General features: G+C 39.1%; 1 protein-coding gene across 1 annotated transcript in view; it reads left to right on the top strand.

Moving 5' to 3' along the window:
* The window catches only part of col28a2b (collagen, type XXVIII, alpha 2b), a 39,929-nt gene extending 17,182 nt beyond the window's left edge, over nt 1–22,747 (top strand). The window contains exons 13-36 of the mRNA XM_072683089.1: nt 91–159; nt 7,334–7,402; nt 8,664–8,732; nt 9,209–9,277; nt 9,473–9,541; nt 9,698–9,769; nt 9,940–10,008; nt 12,518–12,589; nt 12,941–13,009; nt 14,446–14,514; nt 14,604–14,672; nt 14,786–14,854; nt 14,941–15,009; nt 16,830–16,898; nt 17,041–17,109; nt 17,217–17,297; nt 18,972–19,007; nt 19,199–19,235; nt 19,352–19,909; nt 20,702–20,867; nt 21,066–21,360; nt 21,470–21,647; nt 22,280–22,471; nt 22,740–22,747. Of these exons, the coding sequence (XP_072539190.1) occupies nt 91–159; nt 7,334–7,402; nt 8,664–8,732; nt 9,209–9,277; nt 9,473–9,541; nt 9,698–9,769; nt 9,940–10,008; nt 12,518–12,589; nt 12,941–13,009; nt 14,446–14,514; nt 14,604–14,672; nt 14,786–14,854; nt 14,941–15,009; nt 16,830–16,898; nt 17,041–17,109; nt 17,217–17,297; nt 18,972–19,007; nt 19,199–19,235; nt 19,352–19,909; nt 20,702–20,867; nt 21,066–21,360; nt 21,470–21,647; nt 22,280–22,471; nt 22,740–22,747 (2,592 nt within the window). The remainder of the gene's footprint in view (nt 1–90; nt 160–7,333; nt 7,403–8,663; nt 8,733–9,208; nt 9,278–9,472; nt 9,542–9,697; nt 9,770–9,939; nt 10,009–12,517; nt 12,590–12,940; nt 13,010–14,445; nt 14,515–14,603; nt 14,673–14,785; nt 14,855–14,940; nt 15,010–16,829; nt 16,899–17,040; nt 17,110–17,216; nt 17,298–18,971; nt 19,008–19,198; nt 19,236–19,351; nt 19,910–20,701; nt 20,868–21,065; nt 21,361–21,469; nt 21,648–22,279; nt 22,472–22,739) is intronic.
* Nucleotides 22,748–24,080: the final 1,333 nt, after the last annotated feature.

Genomic DNA, 24,080 nt, shown 5'->3' on the forward strand with positions numbered 1-24,080 from the left:
TTCATTATCATATTCATTTATTAATGTGTTTTTATGACCAAAGCATAAATCCATGGCTTGATATTTTGTATGTTCTTGTTTGATATGTAGGGACCTCAGGGGTCACAGGGTGTGCAGGGGGACAGAGGGCCTGCAGGAGAGGGCTTTCCTGGACCAAAGGTACATGAATGTGTTTTACAGTCTCTCTTTATTGCCTACGATGTGTGAAATGTGTGTGTGTCCCTAATATCAATTAGGGATGTAAGATTGGAAACAGCCAAAATAGGAAAGATAGGATTTCTGTTCCAGTTTTAGTAAACATAGTGGCATACAAGGATTCAGGCAAATTTTCTGTTACTGTGAAAATCTAAGGAAGTAAAAAATTACCTGATTTTCAGTAGCCAAAGTTAAAGACGACAAGTAAATAGTTTGGGGGGATTTTCACCTTCTTCCTTTTAAAAGACTTCCTTTCTAGTGATGAAGATGCAAGTGCTTTATGGAAAAAAGTATTGGGATATCTACTCGTTCATTGTTTCTTCTGAAATTAAGGGTATAAAAAACAGTTAGTCCTGAGCATTGCTGTAAAGATTTGACCGTGTTCAGCAAAAAGGGCATTATTGAGGTCAGCTTCTTGGATGATCTCCACCTCTCCTCATGCCCCAACTCCCCAACTCTTCCCAAAAGTGCTGGATGGAGCACCATCATTCCAGAGAACACAGTTCCACTGCTCCACAGCTCAATGCATTGGGGCTTCATACCACTCTAGCCCACACCTGGACTGTGCTTAAAATTCATGGTGCCGATAGGTTCATGTTTATCTGCTCCACGGAGTCCTCTTTTCCATTGGCAGGGACTAGACAAGCTGTGTGTATGCATTTGCACATCTGTGCCAGCAATTGCTGCAACCTAAGGTAGCTAAATTGCACCAAGTCTCCAGACTTTACTAAATCTTCCAGAAGGTCTTTGCCTTTTTAACTATTCTAGCAATTCGATGAGCAGCCAACTTGACCTCCACTGTTACTATTCACTGCCATTCCTTATTTACAGTAAAACTACATGGAAAACTGCTTTCTTCTTAGAGCCTTTCCTGCTTTGTGGGAATCACTTATTTAAAATTTTAGGATTAGGCAGCTGCGTAGAGGAGCCCATAGCTGCTGATTGTTGGCACAAGGTTTGAGGTATCTCTTTCAAATCTGCATCGCTTGGCCTATCCTAATGATACATGTGAACAAGCCATAAGGTGCAAATCCTGTTAAAAGTTATCTGAAAACATTTTAATGATGCATGAATACATGAATACAACAAATACATGAATCTGGACTGCATCTCTAACTTTTTGGAAATCAGTTAATTTTCTATTCACTTAAAAATTCACAGTAACAGAAATTTTGACCAGGGGTGCCTAAACATATGCATACCACTGTAAATAACACAAGCCATGTAATTTGATTCTGCCCACATGCATATGATTATGTACATAATCAATGAAGCTGTGAAGAAGGAATTACATCCGTTCTGATTTCTCTATTATTACATATCTGTCACAGTTAATGCTTCTAGACCTGGAACACAATGTAATGACAAAAAGAGAACATAGTCAAATACAATTTTTTAAAAGATTTTTAAAATGATTATTTCATTTATTTAAGGTTATCCAACATGAACATTTCCCCCTTAGTTACTTTAACTGAGTACAGGCAGGCTTGAATGCAGGCCACCATGCTGAGTGTTAACCTAACTCTTATTAATGTAAACTGTCAGATGACCCACTGCTGTAATCAACACAAATGTTTAATAAGAACATTGGGCCATGATCAAAATAATGTCCAGGAACGTTGAGAATTACCTGTTTAGAAATTTCAGTGTGGAGAGCATGAAAAATCTACAGTTCTAGAACATCACCAAACCACAGAGCCATCATCTACCGATACTGTAAAAACACTATCAGCAGATAATTTGGCTCTTAGTTAGTAAGCTCAAAGTTAACACTGCATTTCTAAGCAGAAATACCATACCTACATTCAAAGTCTGTGATGTTAGCTAGAATGATGGGAAGACGTGGGACATCAGAATGAGTCACTGGGTATGAGCATATGAGACATTGTGTGTGCATGTTGCTGTCTGATGATCAGCTGTGATCAAAAGGTTTCCAAAACATTTCCTCTGTGAACAAAACAAATGAAGAACATACATAAAGAGCTGATGGCTGACAGATGCTCTGCATGCATCTAAATGCAAAACAGGTCAACTGAAATCACATCTCTTTCTCTCAGTTCAGTATATGCAGAGAAAGAGAGACAATGTGTAGCATTGGTCCCTCACTCGCCTTCAGTTCAGTATACTGTAAATTCACTGTAGATTGTATATAAGTAGCTAAATTGAATACAATACATGTTGTATGTAGTTTGTGGTTGGAAGGTAATATACAATAATCATGGACATGAACCTAGTCATGGACAAAATGGGCTTTCAATGATTTCTTTGAACTGTACTTTTTCTAACGTATGTACAACACACAGCTATGTGAAAAAATAGGACACCTTATAAATACCATTGTTATTAAAAAATAACAAACATAAGGACATATGATCTTCATTTTAGCAATAGAGATAACTGGTAGATGGAGTTAATTTAACTAAACACATAACACTGAGGAACTGTCTCCTTCACACAGCAAGACATATTATATACTAAGGCATATTATTCAGTAACTACTGGGACTTGTGGACAAACAGGTGGGGCTATTCTTTGATAAGAGAAGTTTGTAATAACACTTTTGGCCCGTATGTGGCCTGTAAAATCAACTGTAAAATGTACACTGTGTGCAGAATTATTAGGCAAATGAGTATTTTGATCACATCATCCTTTTTATACATGTTGTCCTACTCCAAGTTCTATAGGCTTGAAAGCCAATGACATCAACACCCTAAATAAGGTGTGCTTAATTATTAGGCAACTTCCTTTCCTTTGGCAAAATGGGTCAGAAGAAAGATTTGACAGACTCTGAAAAGTCAAAAATTGTGAGATGTCTTGCAGAGGGATGCAGCAGTCTTGAAATTGCCAAACTTTTGAAGCGTGATCACCGAACAAATCACGCGTTTCATGGCAAATAGCCAACAGGGTCGCAAAAAACGTGTTGAAAAAAAAGGCGCAAAATAACTGCCCATGAATTGAGGAAAATCAAGCGTGAAGCTGCCAAAATGCCATTTGCCACCAGTTTTGCCATATTTCAGAGCTGCAACGTTACTGGAGTATTAAAAAGCACAAGGTGTGCGATACTAAGGGAAATGGCCAAGATAAGGAAGGCTGAAAAACGACCACCTTTGAACAAGAAACATAAGATCAAGACTGGGCCAAGAAATATCTTAAGACTGATTTTTCTAAGGTTTTATGGACTGATGAAATGCGAGAGACTCTTGATGGGCCAGATGGATGGGCCCGAGGCTGGATCAGTAAAGGGCAGAGAGCTCCACCCCGACTCAGACGCCAGCAAGGTGGAGGTGGGGTACTGGTATGGGCTGGTATCATCAAAGATGAACTTGTGGGACCTTTTCGGGTTGAGGGATGGAGTGAAGCTCAACTCCCAGACCTACTGCCATCACATGCATCCAAATTCTCCACAGCGTGGCTGGCCAGTAAGGGTCTAAAAGAAGATAAAATGATGACATGGCCCCCTTGTTCACCTGATCTGAACCCCATAGAGAACCTGTGGTCCCTCATAAAATGTGAGATCTACAGGGAGGGAAAACAGTACACCTCTCTGAACAGCTTTGATATTTATGAGTCTTTTGGGTTAATTGAGAACATAGTTGTTGTTCAATAATAAAAAGAATCCTCTCAAATACAACTTGCCTAATAATTCTGCACTGTAATTAATAGAAATGCAATTTTCTTTGAGGAAAAAGTTAGACACAGTTAGTCAGGTGCCGCACAACAGCTGCAGATGAATAGAACATGGTTAGAGATGATTTTGGACACCTCAGACATCAGGGCAAGACTCAAGATTCATCTGCCCAAAGCACACTGTTTCAGAAGTCCTTGGCTTTGTCTAGGTGTTCTCTGGCAAACTTTAGTCTTTGTCTGATGTTTGACAGCAAGGGTTTCCTCCTCGTACACCTCCTATGAAAATACACACACTTGTTTGGTCTCTGTCTGTTGGTAGATTCATGTAGTTTGACATCAGCTGTGGCAAGAGCTAACTGTAGGTCCTGTAATGACATTTTCGGAGTGTTGGAGACTTCTTCACGCATCTTGCAGTCTGCTTTTGAGCTTTTAAGGATGGCCTGGTCTGGCTGTGTTGGCAGTTGTTGTAAGACATTTCTTCAGTTCTTTTTATTTATATTTCTTTCATGTCTCAGTATAATTAAAACGAATATCTAATGTGAATATCTAAAGGGTAAAGTTCCCAACCCTGCACATATTAGTGGTTTCCCTGCTCCCAACACACTTGTTCCAGCTAAGCAGCTAATTAACAAGCTCTTCCAGGACCAGAGTTGGGAACCACTGAGCTAGACTGTTTACCTTTGACACAACTGAGTGTTGCAACAAGACAATTACCCAAAGCACACATCAAATGTGGTTATGGAATGAGTAAAGCAGCAGGCTAATATTAAGCTTTTGGATTGGCTTTTTAAAACCCAAATATGTGGACTGTGCTTAAAAGTCAGGCCCATGCAAAGAAACAAACAAATGTGAACCAATTCAAGAGTTGGTCAAATATTCAATCATAATTCTGCCAGAATCCTGTTGATGGCTACCCAAAGTTAACGTGTTATGGGACATTTAACAAAATATTAGGTGTGCTTTTTGATCCTGTGTATAACATACTCAAAATGAGTGTATGTTTTATGTATGTTGTACTCATTGTTATGGTTATTGTTTTCCCTCTAGGAGTATTGGGAGATTTTGCACAGAAAATATACATACAAGCACACAATATACAATTAATCTACTTCCAACCAAAGACCTACTACTGTTTTTCATTGTTTTGTTGTTTTGAGGTGAAAATTTGTTGCTAAATCAGAACCAATGAATTCATGAAATTAAAACAGAAACAAAGTAGATGAAGTCTGTATGTAAGGTTCTCTCTTTTGATTATAGCGAAAACAGGACAGGATAGTAACATAAACAGTTACTGCTGATCTAGCAGATTTGGTAAATGAATACTAGCAGCACTGTGACACTTGGTCTGACCTACTTATACCTAGAAGCACTAAGCTCTGGTCATCTGACTGCTGTGACCTACTAGAAGCACCGTGTTGGGTTACCCATTATAGTGCAGTTTCTACAATGAAAGCTGTTGACATGTTGACTGATATTGATCACTTAAATATAAAAATACTAATGTTCCCTAATATTACCTTAAAGCTATAACACTAACAGGATTTTTTGTTTATTAATTTAGTTATTCTTTTTTCATTTATTATACAATTAAGTACTAAAACACTGCAGATATTTTTGTTCTTTTGCAATAGTGTAGTGGTAGTGAAAACCCAGGAAACACTTGCAGGGAATGGACGATGCAAGACTTTAATATACACAGACAGGGTAACACTAGATGGGGATCTATAAACAAGAGGGGAGAACTCAGCAGCAACTAAAAGGACAAAACTAACAAACAATACAAACTTAACAACTCAGGCTGGACTGCACAAAACAATAAACCTGGGACTGGGAAGAGACAGAAGCTTGGGTATATTAGGGACAAACAAAACATAAAACTAAACAGGGCAGGATAAACAAAAAACTACGGAGCCTAGCTCAAGGGGGGACAGGGGCAGATGGAGAACTGAAAACCACAAACAGCACTTTGGTTGCTAATAACAATAACACAAAACCACAAGCAGGGCTTCGGTGTACAATAATTGGAGAATAACCAAAAACTGTGAAACAACGCTTCGGATACAGACAATGAGGAATCACACTTCGAACAGCAGTAAATAACCAATCCAAACCAAAGAGGCAGGGGAACAAGGACTAGAATAAAAACAAACAAAAAACAAAAGACTAGAATAAACAGGGAAGTAAGGGCAAGGCGAAAACACAGCTAACAAAACAACAAAAACCAGAAACAGAAGCAGGTTTACCCTAGACCAAACAGAGCATGAACGAGAATCTTTGAGCTGGCTATGGAAACCTCTGGACCCAGAAAGTTTCAGTGAATTCACGGCAGAGAGTTCATGAAAACAGCTTTTAAAGCCACAGTCCCAGGTGTTGCACATGAGGTTAACGAGGGGAGAGCGGCTGCAGTGCGCATGCACATCCACTCTCCAGAATCCAGAATCATCCACTCTCCAGAATCTCCATGATTTTTCATAAACCATTTGTCAGGATTTTCATGATTTGTCATGATTTTTCATCATGACAAATCATGAAAATCCTGACAAATGGTTTATGAATGTGTTGCGTTATGTGTTGTGTTATGAATGCATTTTTTTATCATTAAGTTTGTATAGTTTGTGTAGTATTTTTGTATTCAATTATTTTTAGTTATTTAGGTCCTTTCATCCAGCTTTCATTTCATAATTTGCTAAAATTATTTAAACTCGCACAACATTGATGATACGACTAAAATAATCAGGAATACGTCTGAAAACTATCAAATCAAATCACAATCAAAAGCAGTATCAAGTCTTTTTTGTAGGTGTTTTAATTGTATGTTGTGTGCTTGTATGTGTATTTTATATTCTCTTCTATACAGTATGTTTGTGTATCATGCAAGTGCTTGCCTGCAAATGTGCAGAATTTTCTTTCTTCATATTATTTTGTCATTTTCCAATAACAACATAATGTAAAGGCGGACATATTTGTCACTGTACTGTGTACAGCAAAATGTGTCCTCTACATTTTACCTATTGGTGGTAGTGAACACACACACAATCACACTAGTGAACTTGGGGCAGTGAGCACACACACCCCAAGAGAGGAGGGCAGCCAACTTTCATGGCCTTTAAAGTTTATATCAAGTAACAAATGGCCTTTAAGGTTTATATCAAGTAACAATGTAAGTAGTAAAACATGTTTTTTTTCCTGTTGGAAAAGTGATTGAGTAAGTGTTTCATTTCAGTAACACTCAAGTCTAAATTTCCAACATAATAAATACATGTACACTAAGTACACTAAGTACAATTATGTGTATGTCAGTGTGCATTCATGTTTGTATAAGTGCAGTTGTGAACTGTGAATTATTGTATTGTGCATGCTTTGGTAGTGTGTGATAGTGTTGTAGTGTCCAGATTGTCAATGTTAAATTAATTGTCATTATTTGGTCATTCTTCAGTTAGTTCACTATCTAACATATGCAATGTACTAAATAGTGAATGACCACAGTGATGAAGTGATTTTTTGTTTATAGGGAGATAGAGGCCCTGATGGGCCAAGAGGACCAAGAGGGGCAATAGGACCTGGCATTAAAGGAGACAAGGTAACATACAGCAAACAAGAGTAGATGCACACACAGCAATACCTCCCCCTTTTAGAATGGGAACATGTAACGCATACAACTGTGTTGGTGTGGTGCGACAGGTAACACCACTACCTGCGAGTAAGCTTCCACACCATATGATAGACTAGGGTTTGATTCCTGGTCTGAGTGACTATGCTGCGCTACACCAATAAGTCTTTAGGCAAGACACCTCTGTAATAGGAGCAATCTTGTAAGTCACTCTAGATAAGAGTGTCAGCTAAATTCCACAAATGTAACTCTAGCCAGTTCCAAGACAGCTCTTACCCTCAAGCAATTAAGCTTCTGAACAGCCAGTAGTGCGGTGTACCACTCTCATCACACCCCATACAAACGTCTACACCCTGCACTTGCTTACTGGAACTACAGATGTCTCCTCACTCACACTACATACTACTATTTATTCTATATATATATATATATATATATATATATATATATATATATATATATATATATATGTAATATGACACTAAATGTGATTTTATTTGATTTATAAACACAATACAATAAACATTCAATACAACAAATACAAAACATTTAGGCTTAAAAACTAACTCCATATTCTCATCTCATATATCTCAGTAATGGTTAAGGAGGGTTGTGAGGGCTGTGCATGTTTCAGTCCTTTATCATAGTTTGCTATAGCAATTGAACAGTAGTATTGTAGTAAGAAAAGTAATATTGGGTAAAAATGGAGTGAAAGCTTAAATACTTGAAAAGTTTTTATTTTACTTCATAAAGAATATTTGATGGATCCTAAGACAAACACCCCCTCACAGTTTGTCTAAAACATGTTGAAAAAAACAATATAGAACTGCATTACTAAACAATAAAACCCTCAGCCTGTCCTCCTTCTTACCTCATTTACTAAATAAACAAAAATCAGAGAAGAAGAAAAAACGAATTTCCATTTTCAAAAGTTTTCTACACTTTAAATCATTTATTTGTATTAGAGCATTGATGTAGATGTAGAGGCTTTTCTCTGTCAGTGCATTGCTGAGAACATGACATGGCGAGCCACAGCCTGTAAGGTGCAGATTATCCAACCTGCTGCAAAAATCATATGCAAACAATAAGGCACCTAGTAGCTAAGTTCAGCAATTATATCTGTCTTGGCCATGTGCCAGGGACTGTTGGTTTTCTCAGCATGGCAGCATGACAGAACATTTTTTCTTTTTGGTGCTACAATGAGATGTGCGTAAAATCTGTGTTTACTTAGGGTGATTATGGACCTCCTGGGTTACCTGGACCACTTGGGCTTCCTGGACTGGGCATACAGGGCGAAAAGGTGCTGTAAGATGGAGCATGTGCCGATTTAAACCGAATCTTTAATGCAGTGTAAAACAGTGTTCCCACCCCATCTCCCATCAAAGAAATAATATTGGTATTGATTATAACGTATTGCTATTACAATGCTATATTTACATCTGCATCAGATTTTTAAAATTTAAATTTGACCCATATTTTAAACTGATATTTGATAATGTATTTATTGGACAATGGTGTCAGGGGGCTATTGTGTTGGAATGTAGGCATTTTATTAATTGTATTGGATTTGTAACTTGATAAAAGCTCTAGTTCACTTATTGAGGTGCATGTAGTCCCAATCTACATATTCTAAATCTTGGTAGATATTTCAATCAAAAATATATACCTTTTTGATTTTACTGTGGTTTTAAAAGAACAACAAAAAAGTTAGAAAGAGGACAGTCAATCAAATGTTGTAATTGTATGTATAATATATGTATATATGTTTTTTTTCAGGGAGTGGAGGGGCCGCGTGGCCCCCCTGGGCTCAGAGGTCTGGCAGGTGATGGTTACCCAGGACCAAAGGTAAAGCATCTGATGACACTTACATCCCCAGCACCACACTCACTGCTATGCCACTACCATGTCAGTATAGTGGTTGTGCTGAGAACAGTCCATCACTCATTACTCATATACTGACCAATGCTGGGTAGCGGGTGGCAAGTGGCAAGGATGTGCATGGTTGGGTTTGACTGTGTATCTATATATATGCTTTCAAAGGGTGATCAAGGGTTACCCGGAGAATCTGGAGTGCCAGGAGAGAGAGGTGTAGGAGAACCAGGACCAAAGGTCAGAAATTTACCAATATATGCTGTATTTTCCTCTAAGACTTTAGCTCCTTTGTAGAAATGGTGTCATTTCTACATAAGAACTATGTAGAAAGTGTATTCTGTTTACTGCTGGAATGAAAGTGTTCCTGTATGAAGTGTTCGTTCTCCTCCACAGGGTGAGCCAGGAGCTACTGGGTTATCAGGGTTGCCAGGTTTACCTGGAGAAGATGGAGCTCCAGGGCAAAAGGTAATAGTTGGCATAATAGCTAGACAGAGAGGCTGGCAGACAGACAGATACATGTTTATGTATCTGTCCCTGCAGTCCTGATCATATCTATGCCTCTGGAGAAGAGTAGGTCAACCAGATCAACTTGGCATAATGTACATGAAGTAAGAGTGTGTGTTTGTGTATTTTAGGGGGAACCTGGTGTTCAAGGTCTGAGAGGATCAGAGGGGGCACCTGGTGTTGGCACCCAGGGTGAAAAAGTAAGTTTTTTTTCTTTTGCTCTCAGTTTGAGAATAGCCACCAATATGGGCTATAGTTCTATGTTATAGTACAGTTCCGCCTGTGGCGTTTAAGTAGCAATGGTACTTGTGAATATATGTACACCAATGGGTGTGTTCAGGTAAATTGCTGCCTTGGCCATGGAAAACAGAGGTACGCCACTGACCGAAAACAACCTAGGCAGACGTCAACAGTTAGACATTCATTTCTATCTTGGTAGATCAGTACTTTGTCAACAGACACAATAACCCCCCACTTTGCGCCACTGACATAGCAATCCGCCAAAGTCAGACCGTACCTGGCAAGTGACATGCTGATTGGTTTATTGCATGTTATGCCCAAAACACACCCATGATTAAGTAAGAGACTTCGTACATGTCTTTTGTGCATTTCGAGCTGCGCAAGGTGTACTTTTCCTGCCGTTACAATAGCAAAGACACACTGACAGTGGCTTCATGGTCCAACCACAAATCTGCCCCAAACGCCTAATCATCTTCGCCTGCCCATTCAGACTGCCCTGTTAGCCTCATTTGTCCATAGGAAGTTAGAAAGTATTAAACATCTTTAATACTTTTTTAAATAATTCTATTGAAGTATGGTTGAAAAGCAATGTCTGACTTTAATTTTATAAAACAAATCATAGCATTTTTTATTTATTATTATTACTTTTGTCAGATTCAATTTATTTCTGTGACCATTGTGGGGTTTTCTTTCATTAACCGAGAGGTACCAACAATTTTGGCCATGTGTGTACTTTATGGTAATGACAAGTTTAACTCATGAGTACTCCATGAGTTAAACTCCAGAGGATGGGAGGGCAATGTACAGTATTTTTGCAATTGAAACAGCAGCTTGGTCCGTAATGCATTCTGAGATCTAGAACTGCTATATGATTAGCCGACTTCTCTTGCTAATCAAGTGTGCAGGTGTGTTTCTGTGTAATATTTTAGTACTAATAGTATAAATCACAATGACTTGAGAGCTAAAACTATACCTTCACTGACATTAAGAAACCTTCCCATATACTCCATTTTGATGTTTCATACATAATCCAGCAGCCATTTACACTGCCGTCCTCTTTTTATGTTAATATAAGATTTTTTCCTTTGCCTGTGAAGTTCCCATTTTGGAGATAAGGTTTTGTTTCAACAGTAATAGTACATTTACATGTAAGGCATTTAGCAGACACTCACACCAGAGTGACTTACAAAAGTGCTTCACTGTTTACTCAGAAAAATATCCTTAGCTAGTTTGTATCGGGTAGCTTCCAAAAGATACAGTTGAAACCAGAAGTTTACGTACACTATATAAAAAGACATAAGCAAAAGACTTAGTGAAGATGCTGGCTAAAGCTGGTAAAGAGTGTGTCATTATCCACAGTGAAATGAGTACTGTATCAACATGGGCTAAAATGCCACTCTGCCAGGAAGAAGCCATTACTCTAAAAGAAACCTAAAAAGGCGAGATTATTGTTTGCAAATGCACACAGGGACAAAGACCTTAATTTTTGGAGACATGTCCTGTGGTCTGACGAAACTGAAATTGAACTGTTTGGCCATAGACCATTGTTATGTTTGGAGGAAAAAGGGGGAAGCTTGCAAGCCTGAGAACACCATCCCAACTGTGAAACAAGGGGATGGCAGCATTATGTTATGGGGTTGTTTTGCTGCAGGAGGGACTGGTGCACTTCACAAAATAGATGGCAGCATGAGGAAAGAACATTATTTGTAAAAAATACTGAAGCAACATCTCAAGACATCAGCCAGGAAGTTAAAGCTTTGGCGCCAATGGGTCTTCCAAATGGACAATGACCCAAAGCATACTGCCAAACTGCCAAAGTGGCTTAAGGATAACAAAGACAATGTTTTGGAGTGGCCATCACAAAGCCCTGATCTCAATCCTATTAAAACTTTATGGGCAAAGCTGAAAAGGCATGTATGAGCAAGGCGGCCTACAAACATGGCTCAGTTACACCAGTTCTGGAATGGTCCAAAATTCCTGCCACCTATTGTAAGAAGCTTGTGGATGGATATCCAAAACATTTGTCATACAATACATACAATGTTTTTAAAATTTTTACTTTGAAGAATGTAATAAAAATTGCCTTAAAAATTCATTTAGCAAACAGAAGTAATTTTGGTAATCCTAATTTACCTAAAATTGGAAAAGTTTATTCCAAATGAATGTCAGAAAGTGAGAAAAAAATGCATATGTGTCTTTTTATGTACTGTATGTAAACCTCTGGTTTTAACTGTATCATTAAGCTTAGATACTACTAAACACAAAACAATATATATATATATATATATATATATATATATATATATATAAACTATATATATATATATATATATATATATATATATATATATAGAGAGAGAGAGAGAGACAGATAGATAGATAGATAGATAGATAGATAGATAAAGAGAGAGAGAGCTATAAGTTGTTGTAGGGTTATTATAGTAATATAGTGCTTGATATGCTCCATAGGGGGACCAGGGCCAGAGAGGAATCCGTGGTTTAGCTGGACCTCCAGGAATTGCTGGACCATCAGGAGCAAAGGTGAGCAAAAATAATTTAACTTCAGAAGTCTGAACAAAAATACACAAAAGGGCCAAAAATGTGGTGCGCAATTTGCAGTGTCTACAGTCTTGGTCACATCTGCAGTTCAGTTAATCTCTCTGAACATGAGTCTGCTTTTAGCATGCATTCCAAAGATGCTTAATTTATAGGAGATTTACCACTTTCAAACAACACATCATCTTTCTGCCCAGATATGCTCTCTTTGTCCTTGCCAAGAAGGAATTAAGAATAAAAGATGCTAATTTACAGTTTGTTAAAGCTCTATTAAATTTTTTCTCTTAGGACAGAGGGGTTTTGCTGTGAGTCATCTTGTGTTTTGTCCTCTTGCAGGGCGAGCCAGGAATGCCTGGGCGGATAGGCTTACCGGGCCAACCAGGACGTTCACAAGTTGGTATAAAGGTATGAATGATTAGTCATGCATTATCAGGTGTATCCCTATGCCTTTCATACACTACTGTTTAAAGTGTTTGATCAAAATAAAGTGTTTTCCATAATAATAAAAAAACTATGCCAAGACAAATATAGTTTGACATCAGGAAAATAACAGAAATTACTAATCATTCAATAAAATAAATTCTAAAAAAAGCTAAACACACAAAACAAAACAATTCATTATGGATTCATGCACCCTGTAATTAAATATAATAAGGATGAAATTGAAATAGCAAATAAAATATCAATCTGAAGACTTTAATTCCAAATTAATTATATGTTATTGCACAAATATTGTAATAAAAGCCCATTTAACTCACTCAAAAACAAACATCGATAAAAATGGCATTTAGCTCTTTCACAAGTATTGTCCCTCGTGTGGGATCCGAGCACTCAGCTTACTTTAAACCGTCTGCAAATTAGTCTTCCCACAACATACAGTGCATCCCTAAAATACAGAATTTCCAATCTACTATTTTAAGAAAGAATTCAACAAAACTGCAACCGTGTTTGTGCTAGAAGAGCTTACTCTGGGCAGACCATTACAGGTGACCAGAACTTACTTATGAAAGGGTTAATGCATTTTGGAAACAAAATGTAGAAAGAATCTGCAATACTACATTAAAAGAACATTACAAAAGAATAATTTTGGAACAGACCCTTAAATGTAAGCTTTCTATTGTCTTGCAGCAGTATAGAAGGAATTCTTTAAACTCTTTAAGTCGACTGTGTATCTACATGATCACGTGTTATGAAGGCAACCCATGTTATCACTGAAAGCAACATTATGTAGCATTTTTATCTTAAAATGGCAGCTTTAAAATCATTGTGATGCTACACTGACTTGTAACATGGAGAACTGTGTCTCTATCAATGCTACTCTCGCATCCAGCACGCTGCTAAATGCACTATGTTGCTTTGGCAGAGCATGCGCAAAAACACCTGCAAGAACTACATTACCATAATTGTGTTAAATCTGGTAATATTATTCTACTACGTCATTCCTTATGCTCCTTGTACTTCAGATGCCGCTTCTGTATTCATCAGCTTGTAAAATACACGTGTGCCAAAAGGTGGGCAACCCAAAAAAACTATTTGTCTTCAATGCAGTGAAGTATGCACCTGTAGGGGGAGCCCAGGAGCAAAAATACCAATTCTCACATAATGCTGCTTTAAAGACATGTAATAAAAATTATGTATAATTTAATGGAAGCAAGTGAAGGAATGTCCGAAGAGGTGAAGGACTGTTCCTTTTCTGTATTCTAAACAGATTCCGAACTGTAGTGCAGGTGTACAGCAAAACACAACCACATGTGAAACAGTCCTGCACTGACGAGTTCAAGGAAAACTTCAGAATGCAGTAATGTGATTTATTACAGATGCGTTTTACTGTTTTATGACAGGGTGACATGGGTCCACCAGGCCCTGCTGGCCCCTTGGGAGAAACAGGTTATGGACTTCCTGGACCAAAGGTATATTTTTCTTACAAGAACGCTAAAAGTCATCATTAACCGTAATTCAGAACAGACACCATTCATGTTGTCTCCTGCTGTTTTTTCAGGGTGATCGTGGAGACCCAGGTCCTCCTGGTCCATTTGGACCAAAAGGAGATGGCTATCCTGGCCCAGTCGTATGTTGAACCACTCTGTACTCTTCTGATCTCTGTTTAACTTTCCAGTAGTGTGACATATGTATGTTTATATGATGCTTGTATATGCGTATGTTTATTCCTTTTATCAACAGGGTCCCCATGGGCTTCCTGGACTTCCTGGAGAGCCCGGCCCAGAGGGAGTGGGTCTCCAAGGGCCAAAGGTATCCAGTTTAACCCATTCTTTGGTGTGTTTCTGTGTGATGTTGTGCAGATGATAGATATGTAAGTATGTGTCTGTGTCTTTCAGGGTGATATTGGGTTTAGGGGGTTACCAGGACCTGCAGGACCTCCAGGTGAAGGGCTGCAAGGACCACCGGTAGGTCATAACAGCTGCAAAAAACATATATAAATACATTTAAAAATTAAGACTTGTGCTGGGATGAGAAGCTTAGTGTTGATGGTAACTGGAAATCTAGTAAAATGTTGATAAAACATATTGGTGATATAAAATATATCGGTGATGAAAAGATGGAGAGAAAGACCAGGCCTAAACCATTCCTTTTTCCCATGCAACACCTCTCCAGCTCATCTATATTGGTCTTAATTTCCAGCTTTAGTGTAAAGCTGAATCTTAAAGAGCAACGCCAGCAGCCTTATAGCCCTGCCTCCTTTCTCTACGCTCCTTTAGGGTTCTGGAGGAAAAGCCGCTGGTCATTGAGACATAATGATGGGCGGGTCATTTTACAGAAAGACACAACCCAAACAACATTACATTAGCTTTAGTTAGCATTGATCATGTTCCTGTGCAATTGCCGACAGTGACAGCACATTTGTTTATGTTTTCAGTTGTTGTTTAGAATAGCTCTTTCTTACGGGTGCATTCCCACACATCGGAATATCCTACCTGCTGTGTTATTTAGGCAGCTTTACCTTTAAATATTCACTATGGTAGCATGCTTTGACATGGCACATAGCACAACTACCCAAACCAAGTTGCAAGTCAGTGTTTGGGAAAGAAGAGAAAGACCATCTACTTATCCAGATGGCAGTTAAGAAACTGAGTTAATGGAAGTATTGCTGCAACACCAGGATTATGATGCAACCGTTTAGATCCAGGGTTGGGAACTGAGTCATGCACAGTTTGGTGGTTTCCCAAGTTTAGAGAAAAATCACCGAACCATGTTGGACACCAGCCTTCCATAACTGCCGTTAGCCACCAATTATTTTGCTCAGTGTTCTAACCCTAGTTCTAGAGCCATACTGCCCTTATGTCCAACAGGAAAATGTGCAGCTTGTGCTGCTTGCAAACACAGTTTTTCATTTTTTCAGCCTGGCCTGAACCGGTTAATGGCCGGGCCCCCTGTCTGTGCTGATGTCATTTCATGTGACTTAAACTAATGCTATTCTGATACTTTCTCATAAGACTCATGGCAAGCAGACATTATTTTTGTCAGAAGAACACACAACCAGCTACTAGATTGTGTTTTTGCTATATTTTTCAGTAATTTCACTGATGTTGCTCTTTAAGATTCCAGTCCAATTATTACAACCATATGCAGTCTCCTCTATGACCCCAATACACAGTTTTGGTATCAGGGTATCTGAACAGAAAATGTTGGATTGGGCATCAGAATGAAAAAAAGAAAAATATATCTTATTCTTTAACAAATATTTCAAAATATATAGCATATTGTAAAGCAAATTAAAGCCACACTGTTAGTATATGATATTCCTGGCTAAGTGTTACATTACTAATAATGTGGTTTAAATGTTAAACAGTTTAAAGTGTATTTGCATGTTTTGTATTTTAAAATGTATTTAAAAAGTTGTGCATGTATGTGCACCACAGGAACAAATGTGTAATGTCTTCGGAGGTTCACTGCAAGTGCATGTATGAAACTCGACACTAGAGAACAAAGAACCATTTGGCCTGTGTGTTAAATTACGGAGCATGCTACATCCAGGATAATCCATCATCCAGCTCAGCATAAGACAGAGCAACTACCATATCTTCATCATATATTTAAACATGACACTATGTTCAGAACTGACATCCACATGTTTTCATATGCTGCCAGGCAAAACCTGCCAGTGCGCCTGTAGAACATAAAAGCTCCAGATACAAACCCGTCATTTTGGCACACACAAATGCTAAAAAGTAAATGCTAATGCAATGTGCCTTTTGGAAATCTCAAGGGCAACACAGGAAGACCAGGACCTCCAGGTGGCCCAGGACCACCAGGACAGGGAGTACAAGGGTCAAAGGTAACACACATACGTACAGTACAAGCATACATACTGTTTTTTGATTCTGACACACATGCAGAGACACAACATATACATTTGCAATGCTGTATTCATGTGAACAAACACGCACATCATTATGTTGTTTTCATTTTTTTTCAAGGGTGAGCAAGGAGCTCAGGGCATGGCTGGACCAAGGGGACAACCAGGCGAGGGATTCTCAGGGCCAAAGGTCAAATTTGTATCTCTGTTGTGTCAATGCAGAGAAGCTTGATATGTGCAATGTTAATTTACGAAACTTTCCAAAAATCCCCCCCCCCCTTTTTTTTTTCAAACTAGGGTGATCGTGGTTCCCAAGGGGAAAGAGGTATGAAGGGGGCAAAAGGTGACTTGGGGGATCCTGGTAATCCAGGCCAGCCAGTAAGTCCTGCTGCACTATGGCATTACAAGTAAAATGCCAATCGTACTGTCAGAAATATCAGATTACTGTCTGAATCACAAGGCATTACATACAATATGCACAGTGGACACTGCATCTTCTGGGATCCACATAACACAGGTCATTTCATAGAGCATCATATAGCATCATATAGCATCATAGAGCACAGGGCACCTTTATGGTACAGGGCATTTCTTAGGGCATTCATTGGGCTGAGGGCACCAACATAGTACATGGCATTTCATAGAGCCCCCATAGGGCACATGGCTTCTACATGGTATGCAAGTATTGGAACCCTATCTTTCACGCTGCGCAATGCGCGTTGCAATGCACATTGCTATCTTACACCCCGCCAACTTTTCATGCCTTCCGCCAGTGTCGTCTAAATAGCTACGGTGCTTGCGAATATATCTTCACTGATGGGCATGGTAGTCTCAAAATGCTGTGTTTTCAGGTTAATTTCTGGTGAGCCACCAACTGAAAACATCCTAGGCAGAGGACAAACAGTCAGACATTGATTGCATCTTGGCAGTGCATTGTCAACATGCCTGTGCCCAATGCACGTATACCCCCCCACTTGTTACGCACACATGGACACGCAGCAGTGCACAAACACATGCCGTGTGGCGTGTGGAGGCGAGGCGCTCCATTGCTTTAGCAAGCCTTCCCAGACCGTGCACAATGCGCAATTGAAAGTCAAAGTCAGACCGCACCTGCCTCTTAAAGGGAATGGCAAGTGACACGCTGCCCAAAACACACCCATGATTAATTAAAAGACTTAGTACATGACTTTTGTGCTTTTCGCGGCACAAGGAGTACTTTTCAAATCGTTACAATAGCAAAAATACATGGACAAGCCCTTAATCAAGCTGTGCAGTGCCCAGTTGATGGCTCGGCTAAAGATCTCTAAAATAGGGCCCTTGGTATTTGTTTGCTCCCGGGCTCCCCCCTACAGTTGGAGAGTGTAATTCACTTTTCCACCACTGCCATAATTAGTCTACCAAATTCCTTGGCAAGCTGAGAGATACAGAACCGGCATCTGAAGTGAAAGAAGCATGTAGACTGACGCAGTAGAGCAACTTTACAGGATTTTTCATAAACATGACTTGGGTTACGTAGCATCAAGCAGTTCTTAAGAGAGCTCTCAATCCTACTCCACCAAAGTTGCATAGTGCAGTAGCCAGTGTTCCGCACCTGGAGTGGCAATGACAGAGACGCCTTTCGCTTTATTTCAAGTCATTGTGACATAAAAATGATTATGAAGCTGTTATTTAAAGGTACAATTGCTACATTATGCTGCATTCAGACAATCACAGGACACAGGGTTTCTGCATGGCATAGGACATTTCATAAAGCATCCATAAGGCACAGGGCATGGGTAACAGTAGTATGAATACAGGGTACAGAGTATTTCATTGAGTATTTATAGAGAACTCAGATCCTCTGAGGTTCCACAGGACACATACCAGGTATTGTTTCATAGTGCATCCATAACACACCTACAGCAAAGCCCTGGGGCATCCATATAACATAAGGCATACTCAGGACATCCACTGGGCACAGAGAATCTATATGACAAATGCATCCATAGGGCACAGAGCATACAAAGAGCATTTAAAGGCCATGCTGTACATAACACTCTAACTTTGTTTCAGGGCAGACAGGGAGTGAAGGGAGAATCAGGACTGACGGTGAGATTTCCTCCCACTTTCTCCTATGCATACTACTATAGTGCTGAGTGTTATTTGAGAAGTGATAGAATGATAAACTACCTACATTTGTTGTTCTTTGGATTTTTGTTTAGAGAAGTCTTTGTAGAATTTAGTATTTTTTAGTAATGAAAGATTTTGATGATTCATGTTAATTTGCCACTTATTTTTAGAGAGAAGACATCATCAGAATGATTAAAGAGATTTGTGGTAAGATTCCCTAAATTCCCACACTTCTAAAGTCACAGTTACAAAATGGCTGTAAATTCTAGTCCCACCTTTTTTACTCTGTAACATCTGAAACATCTTTATTTGTGATCCTTCAGGCTGTGGAATCAAATGCAAAGAGCGGCCCATGGAGCTTGTGTTTGTGATTGACAGCTCAGAAAGTGTTGGCCCAGATAACTTTGAGATCATAAAGGATTTTGTGATGGCGCTCGTGGACAGAGTGACGGTGGGCCGCAATGCCACACGGATTGGAGTGGTGCTCTACAGTCTGGAGGCCAAAGTGGAGTTTAACCTGGTCCGGTACATGACCAAACAAGATGTCAAACAGGCCGTCCGTAAAATGTCTTATCTGGGTGAAGGCACTTATACTGGCACTGCCATTCGAAAGGCTACACAGGAAGCTTTCTACAGCGCCCGGTCGGGGGTCAGCAAGGTCGTCATAGTTATTACAGATGGACAAACGGACAAGCGGGATCCGGTGGCGCTGGATATCGCAGTGAGAGAAGCCCATGCAGCCAACATTGAGATGTATGCTCTGGGTATTGTAAACACCAGTGATCCAACACAAGCAGAGTTTCTCAGTGAGCTGAATCTCATTGCCTCTCAGCCTGATAGTGAGCACATGTATCTGATAGATGACTTCAACACCCTGCCAGGTAAATCAGCTGCTCTACATATAGCAGAGGTTGGCAGCCCAGTTTCCAAAGTGTTTTTAGTTGTCTGTCTGGTGGGACTCCTTTTTATGATCAGTGTTAGGATCCGTATCAGTTCAATCTACTGAGAATGAAGTTTAGGTGGATGCAGTAGAAGAAGGGCCATTCTACCCATCCAGAGAGAGAAAAGCCAGTTGTGTTTTTTTTGGACTCCCAGCCAAGGATGGCTGTGTCACCTAGGTTTCTAATCTTAAAGCATGAGTTAAATGACTTGGTAAAACTTTATTTGGAGTGGTTCTTTGTAAATGATTAACATACTTTTTAACAGAGTATCAGCAACACAGCAATAGTGAAGCATCTGAGGGTAAATACTGGGGTAAATATCTTGAAGATGTTCTGTTGATGCATTACTGACATGAATTAGTAGTAACATGAAGATTTACTGTTGCTATGCTACATTAAGTAACTGGGCTTTGGAGCTGTGGAACTGTATTAGTTAGGTTGGAATTTGTAATCCAGGACTGATCATCCAACATTAGTATTTGAACTCACTAATGTTTTTGTGGATAAACGCAAACAAACCCATTCAGCAAACCCCCTATTTATAAGCTTTATTTCAGAACAAACGCTGGATGGGCAGGTGTCTCCAAAATGTTGTCTGTATAGCGTCATTCAGAACAACAACAACAAAAAAAGAATTAAAGCTAAACATAAAACACAAAATCCGTGTTTATGCATGATCGATGTTTATGCGATTAACAGTACACCTCTCTGTCTTTTTTGGGTGTCCTTTAGCTTTGGAATCCAAACTGGTCAGTCAGTTCTGTGAGGATGAGAATGGAGCTCTGATCTTTAACCGCATTTATGGTAATGGATACGGAAACCATGCCAACCGCATCAACAATTACCCATATGGATACGGTCACAATGGCAACAATATTAATGGAGGATATAATTATGGAGGCAACCGAGGGGATGTTCAACCAGGAGAAACACACACAAGACACGACACTGTAACACACACTGGGACACACAGTGGAACTCAAACTGGAACACACACAGGACAAACACTGTTTGGGACAAACAGTGGAATTTCTACTGTAACACACACTGGGACACATGGTGGAACTCATACTGGGACAAACAGTGGAATTTCTTCTGTAACACACAGTGGAAGCCATACTGGAACACACACAGGAACTCATACTGAGATACACACAGGAACTCAAACTGGGACAAACAGTGGAATTTCTACTGCATCACACACTGGGACACATGGTGGAACTCATACTGGGACAAACAGTGAAATCTCTACTGTAACACACACTGGGATACACAGTGGAACCCATACTGGAACACACACAGGAACTCATACTGGGATACACACTGGAACTCATACACACTCAATACATACTGCCAGGGGAGACAGTCTTCCTGCACCAGTCACTCCAGATGTAAGTACAGTATAGTGTTTTTTTTTTCTTTGTGTGTGTGTGTGTGTGTGTGTGTGAACTGGCTGTTCAAAAGGATAATACTGGTGTTTTTTTATTGTTTGTTTATAAGGCCACCCGAGGGCCAGGCACGTACACAGTCATCACTCCAGAGCGCAGTGGCAGTGTAGAGAACAGAATGTCTTCACATGGCAGACCTTCATCAGGATCCACATCATCATCATCAACTGTGATTACATCCTCCGGTTCAGAGCGTTATGTCCCTGCTCCTCGACCACCTTTACCTAAAGGTAAATACATACAGACAGTATTTCTTCACATTCCATTCCCTCACATGCTGCATTTATGATTAAGTTGAAACTGGGAAAGTTCTGACTTCTGAGCCACTTGAATAATAATGAGTATTTGTTTGTGTTAGTAATGGTTATTTAAACAACACACACTTTGAAATTAAATGCAGCACAAAGCCAACTTTTGTCATTTTCTGTGCTGCATAAAAGCTAGTATGATCCATCTTTTTTCCCTAAAACAGCTGATGCTACAGTAAAGCTCTTAGAAGGAAAGTAGAGGAAGTTTAGGAAGTTTAGAGTGGTGTTTATTCTTTTCCACATCTCTTTTGATTTAATCATAGTTTTAGTCTCTTTAGGCTAAATCAATATGTTTTACCCTAAAGAAAATGAGAAATAGTTTTGTGATAATTTGAGTCTTGTAATACTTAATTTGTTTAAATGAAATAAATTAAACCTGCTGTGAGATATATTTTATTATATATAAAATATATTTATATATATTTAATATATATAAAGAGCATTACTTCTGATTCAGAGTGTTTCCGATTTCCCAGTTGCCATAAACGGAGCAATAGCCCAACATGTCTTAGTAGAGGAGGTAATAACACATATTGTGTCTTGTCTGTGGTTAGAAATCGTACCCCTGGACCCTCGCTGTGGGCTGACCCTAGACCAGGGTCCATGCCGTGACTATAATATCCGCTGGTATTACGACCAGCAGGCCAACGCCTGCGCCCAGTTCTGGTATGGAGGCTGTGATGGAAACCGCAACCGCTTTGACACGGAGGAGGAGTGCAAAAAGACCTGTGTGGTCTCACGGGCAGGTGACTCCTCACACAGGCACACCCTCACAAACAAACATATGGTTACATTCTAAAAAACAGTGTCACACACAAACACAGTTCAGTGAAAAGTAAAGTGTACACAACACCTTTGGAAACTGGAAGCTGCTAGAACAGCAATCACTAACACCGTCTCTGACACCATAAAAGCAAGTCACTTGAAGTAAATATCTGAATCAGGCGTTCAGACTGCATGATGTAACTGGTGGTCAAAGCTTCTGTATATACTGTGTCTGTTCTTTTCTTACAGGAGGATGATGAACAAAGAAGATATTTGTGATAAACCGTTGACTGTTGTTGGGTTAGTATTTGTAATACCTCAAGTTCCCTGAAACATGGGCACATAATTGCTGAAATATATTGTATGTTTATATAATTACCATATACATCTTACTGCTTTCATTACTTGTTGTGTACATACCTTATTTACCTTTTACTTACCAATATCGATAAAACTATATTTTAGCTCTAGCTGCATTTGTTCCCCAGTTCCAAACCACATCCAGTGCCTTTTCAGCATCTACCACTAAATAACAATATTGGTCATCAACCATTCTTAAGAACACATTTCTTTTTAAACTCACACAGCTTTTATTAAGATTCTGACATTCACCAGTGTTTTCCTATTTATGATTTGTTTCATTTACAAAGAAAATGAGATCCATCTTTAGAAAAGCAGAGCTGTGAACAATTCTGCACTTTAAAAAAACACATTATGAATCTGTTGTGGACTTTTCTCAGGAACGAATTTAAGAAAATTCTTAAGAATATATTGGTGAATTAAGTATTTCAGTAGTTTAGTGGTTAAAGGAACGCTGACATTTTTCAACTTAATCTCTATGCACCGCATCTATAGCATATAGTTGACACAGACAACCTTTACTTTACTTAGTACTTTGTACTTGGTAAAAGAACAGAACTAAGTTGACATCTCAAGGGTATGTTAAGTATCTAACCCTTAGTCAGAAAACATACCCACCATTTTCTGTTTCTGTTGTTAAATTCTTTGTTTTAAGTGTTCTATGTCTTTGTGTTTTTTTGTTCCCCTGGGAAAGTGAATTGAGTGTACCTTTACAACTCAATTAAAAGGGAACCTCATCATATTTCACATTTGATTCCTTATAGGTACATGCTGGGCAATTTTAGGCACCTCATAGTCTAAATATAAATTGCCTAATTTGTTTGTTGTTCAAATAAAGTAATTTAAATAAAGCCACCCCACTTCAAACGAACACAAATCAATGGCAAAATGCGCTGTGCATTGTACACACACGTCTCTGCTGACTTTGTCCACGCACTAGATTAGTACAGACATTCCAGAAGCCCAGCTTTTTGTTGTTGTAGCTGAGCTATGCTGAGGACACAGTAAAACAAATTCTGAGCACAATCAGCGTTCAGTATCATAGCAATCTTTCATATTGTCAGTTCTGAAAGTACTGTCATTCATAATCAGGCAACTACAGAAGGCATTTGTTTGCAATCATTCTGAACTGTGTTCTGCCAGCTTCTCATGTTGAATCAAGAGAACACACAGAATGTCATTATGAACATTGGTACTGTACCAAGTTTAAGAGAAACCAGAAAAAAATGT

This window comes from Salminus brasiliensis, chromosome 7 (assembly GCF_030463535.1).
Source record: "Salminus brasiliensis chromosome 7, fSalBra1.hap2, whole genome shotgun sequence".
NCBI lineage: Eukaryota > Metazoa > Chordata > Actinopteri > Characiformes > Bryconidae > Salminus > Salminus brasiliensis.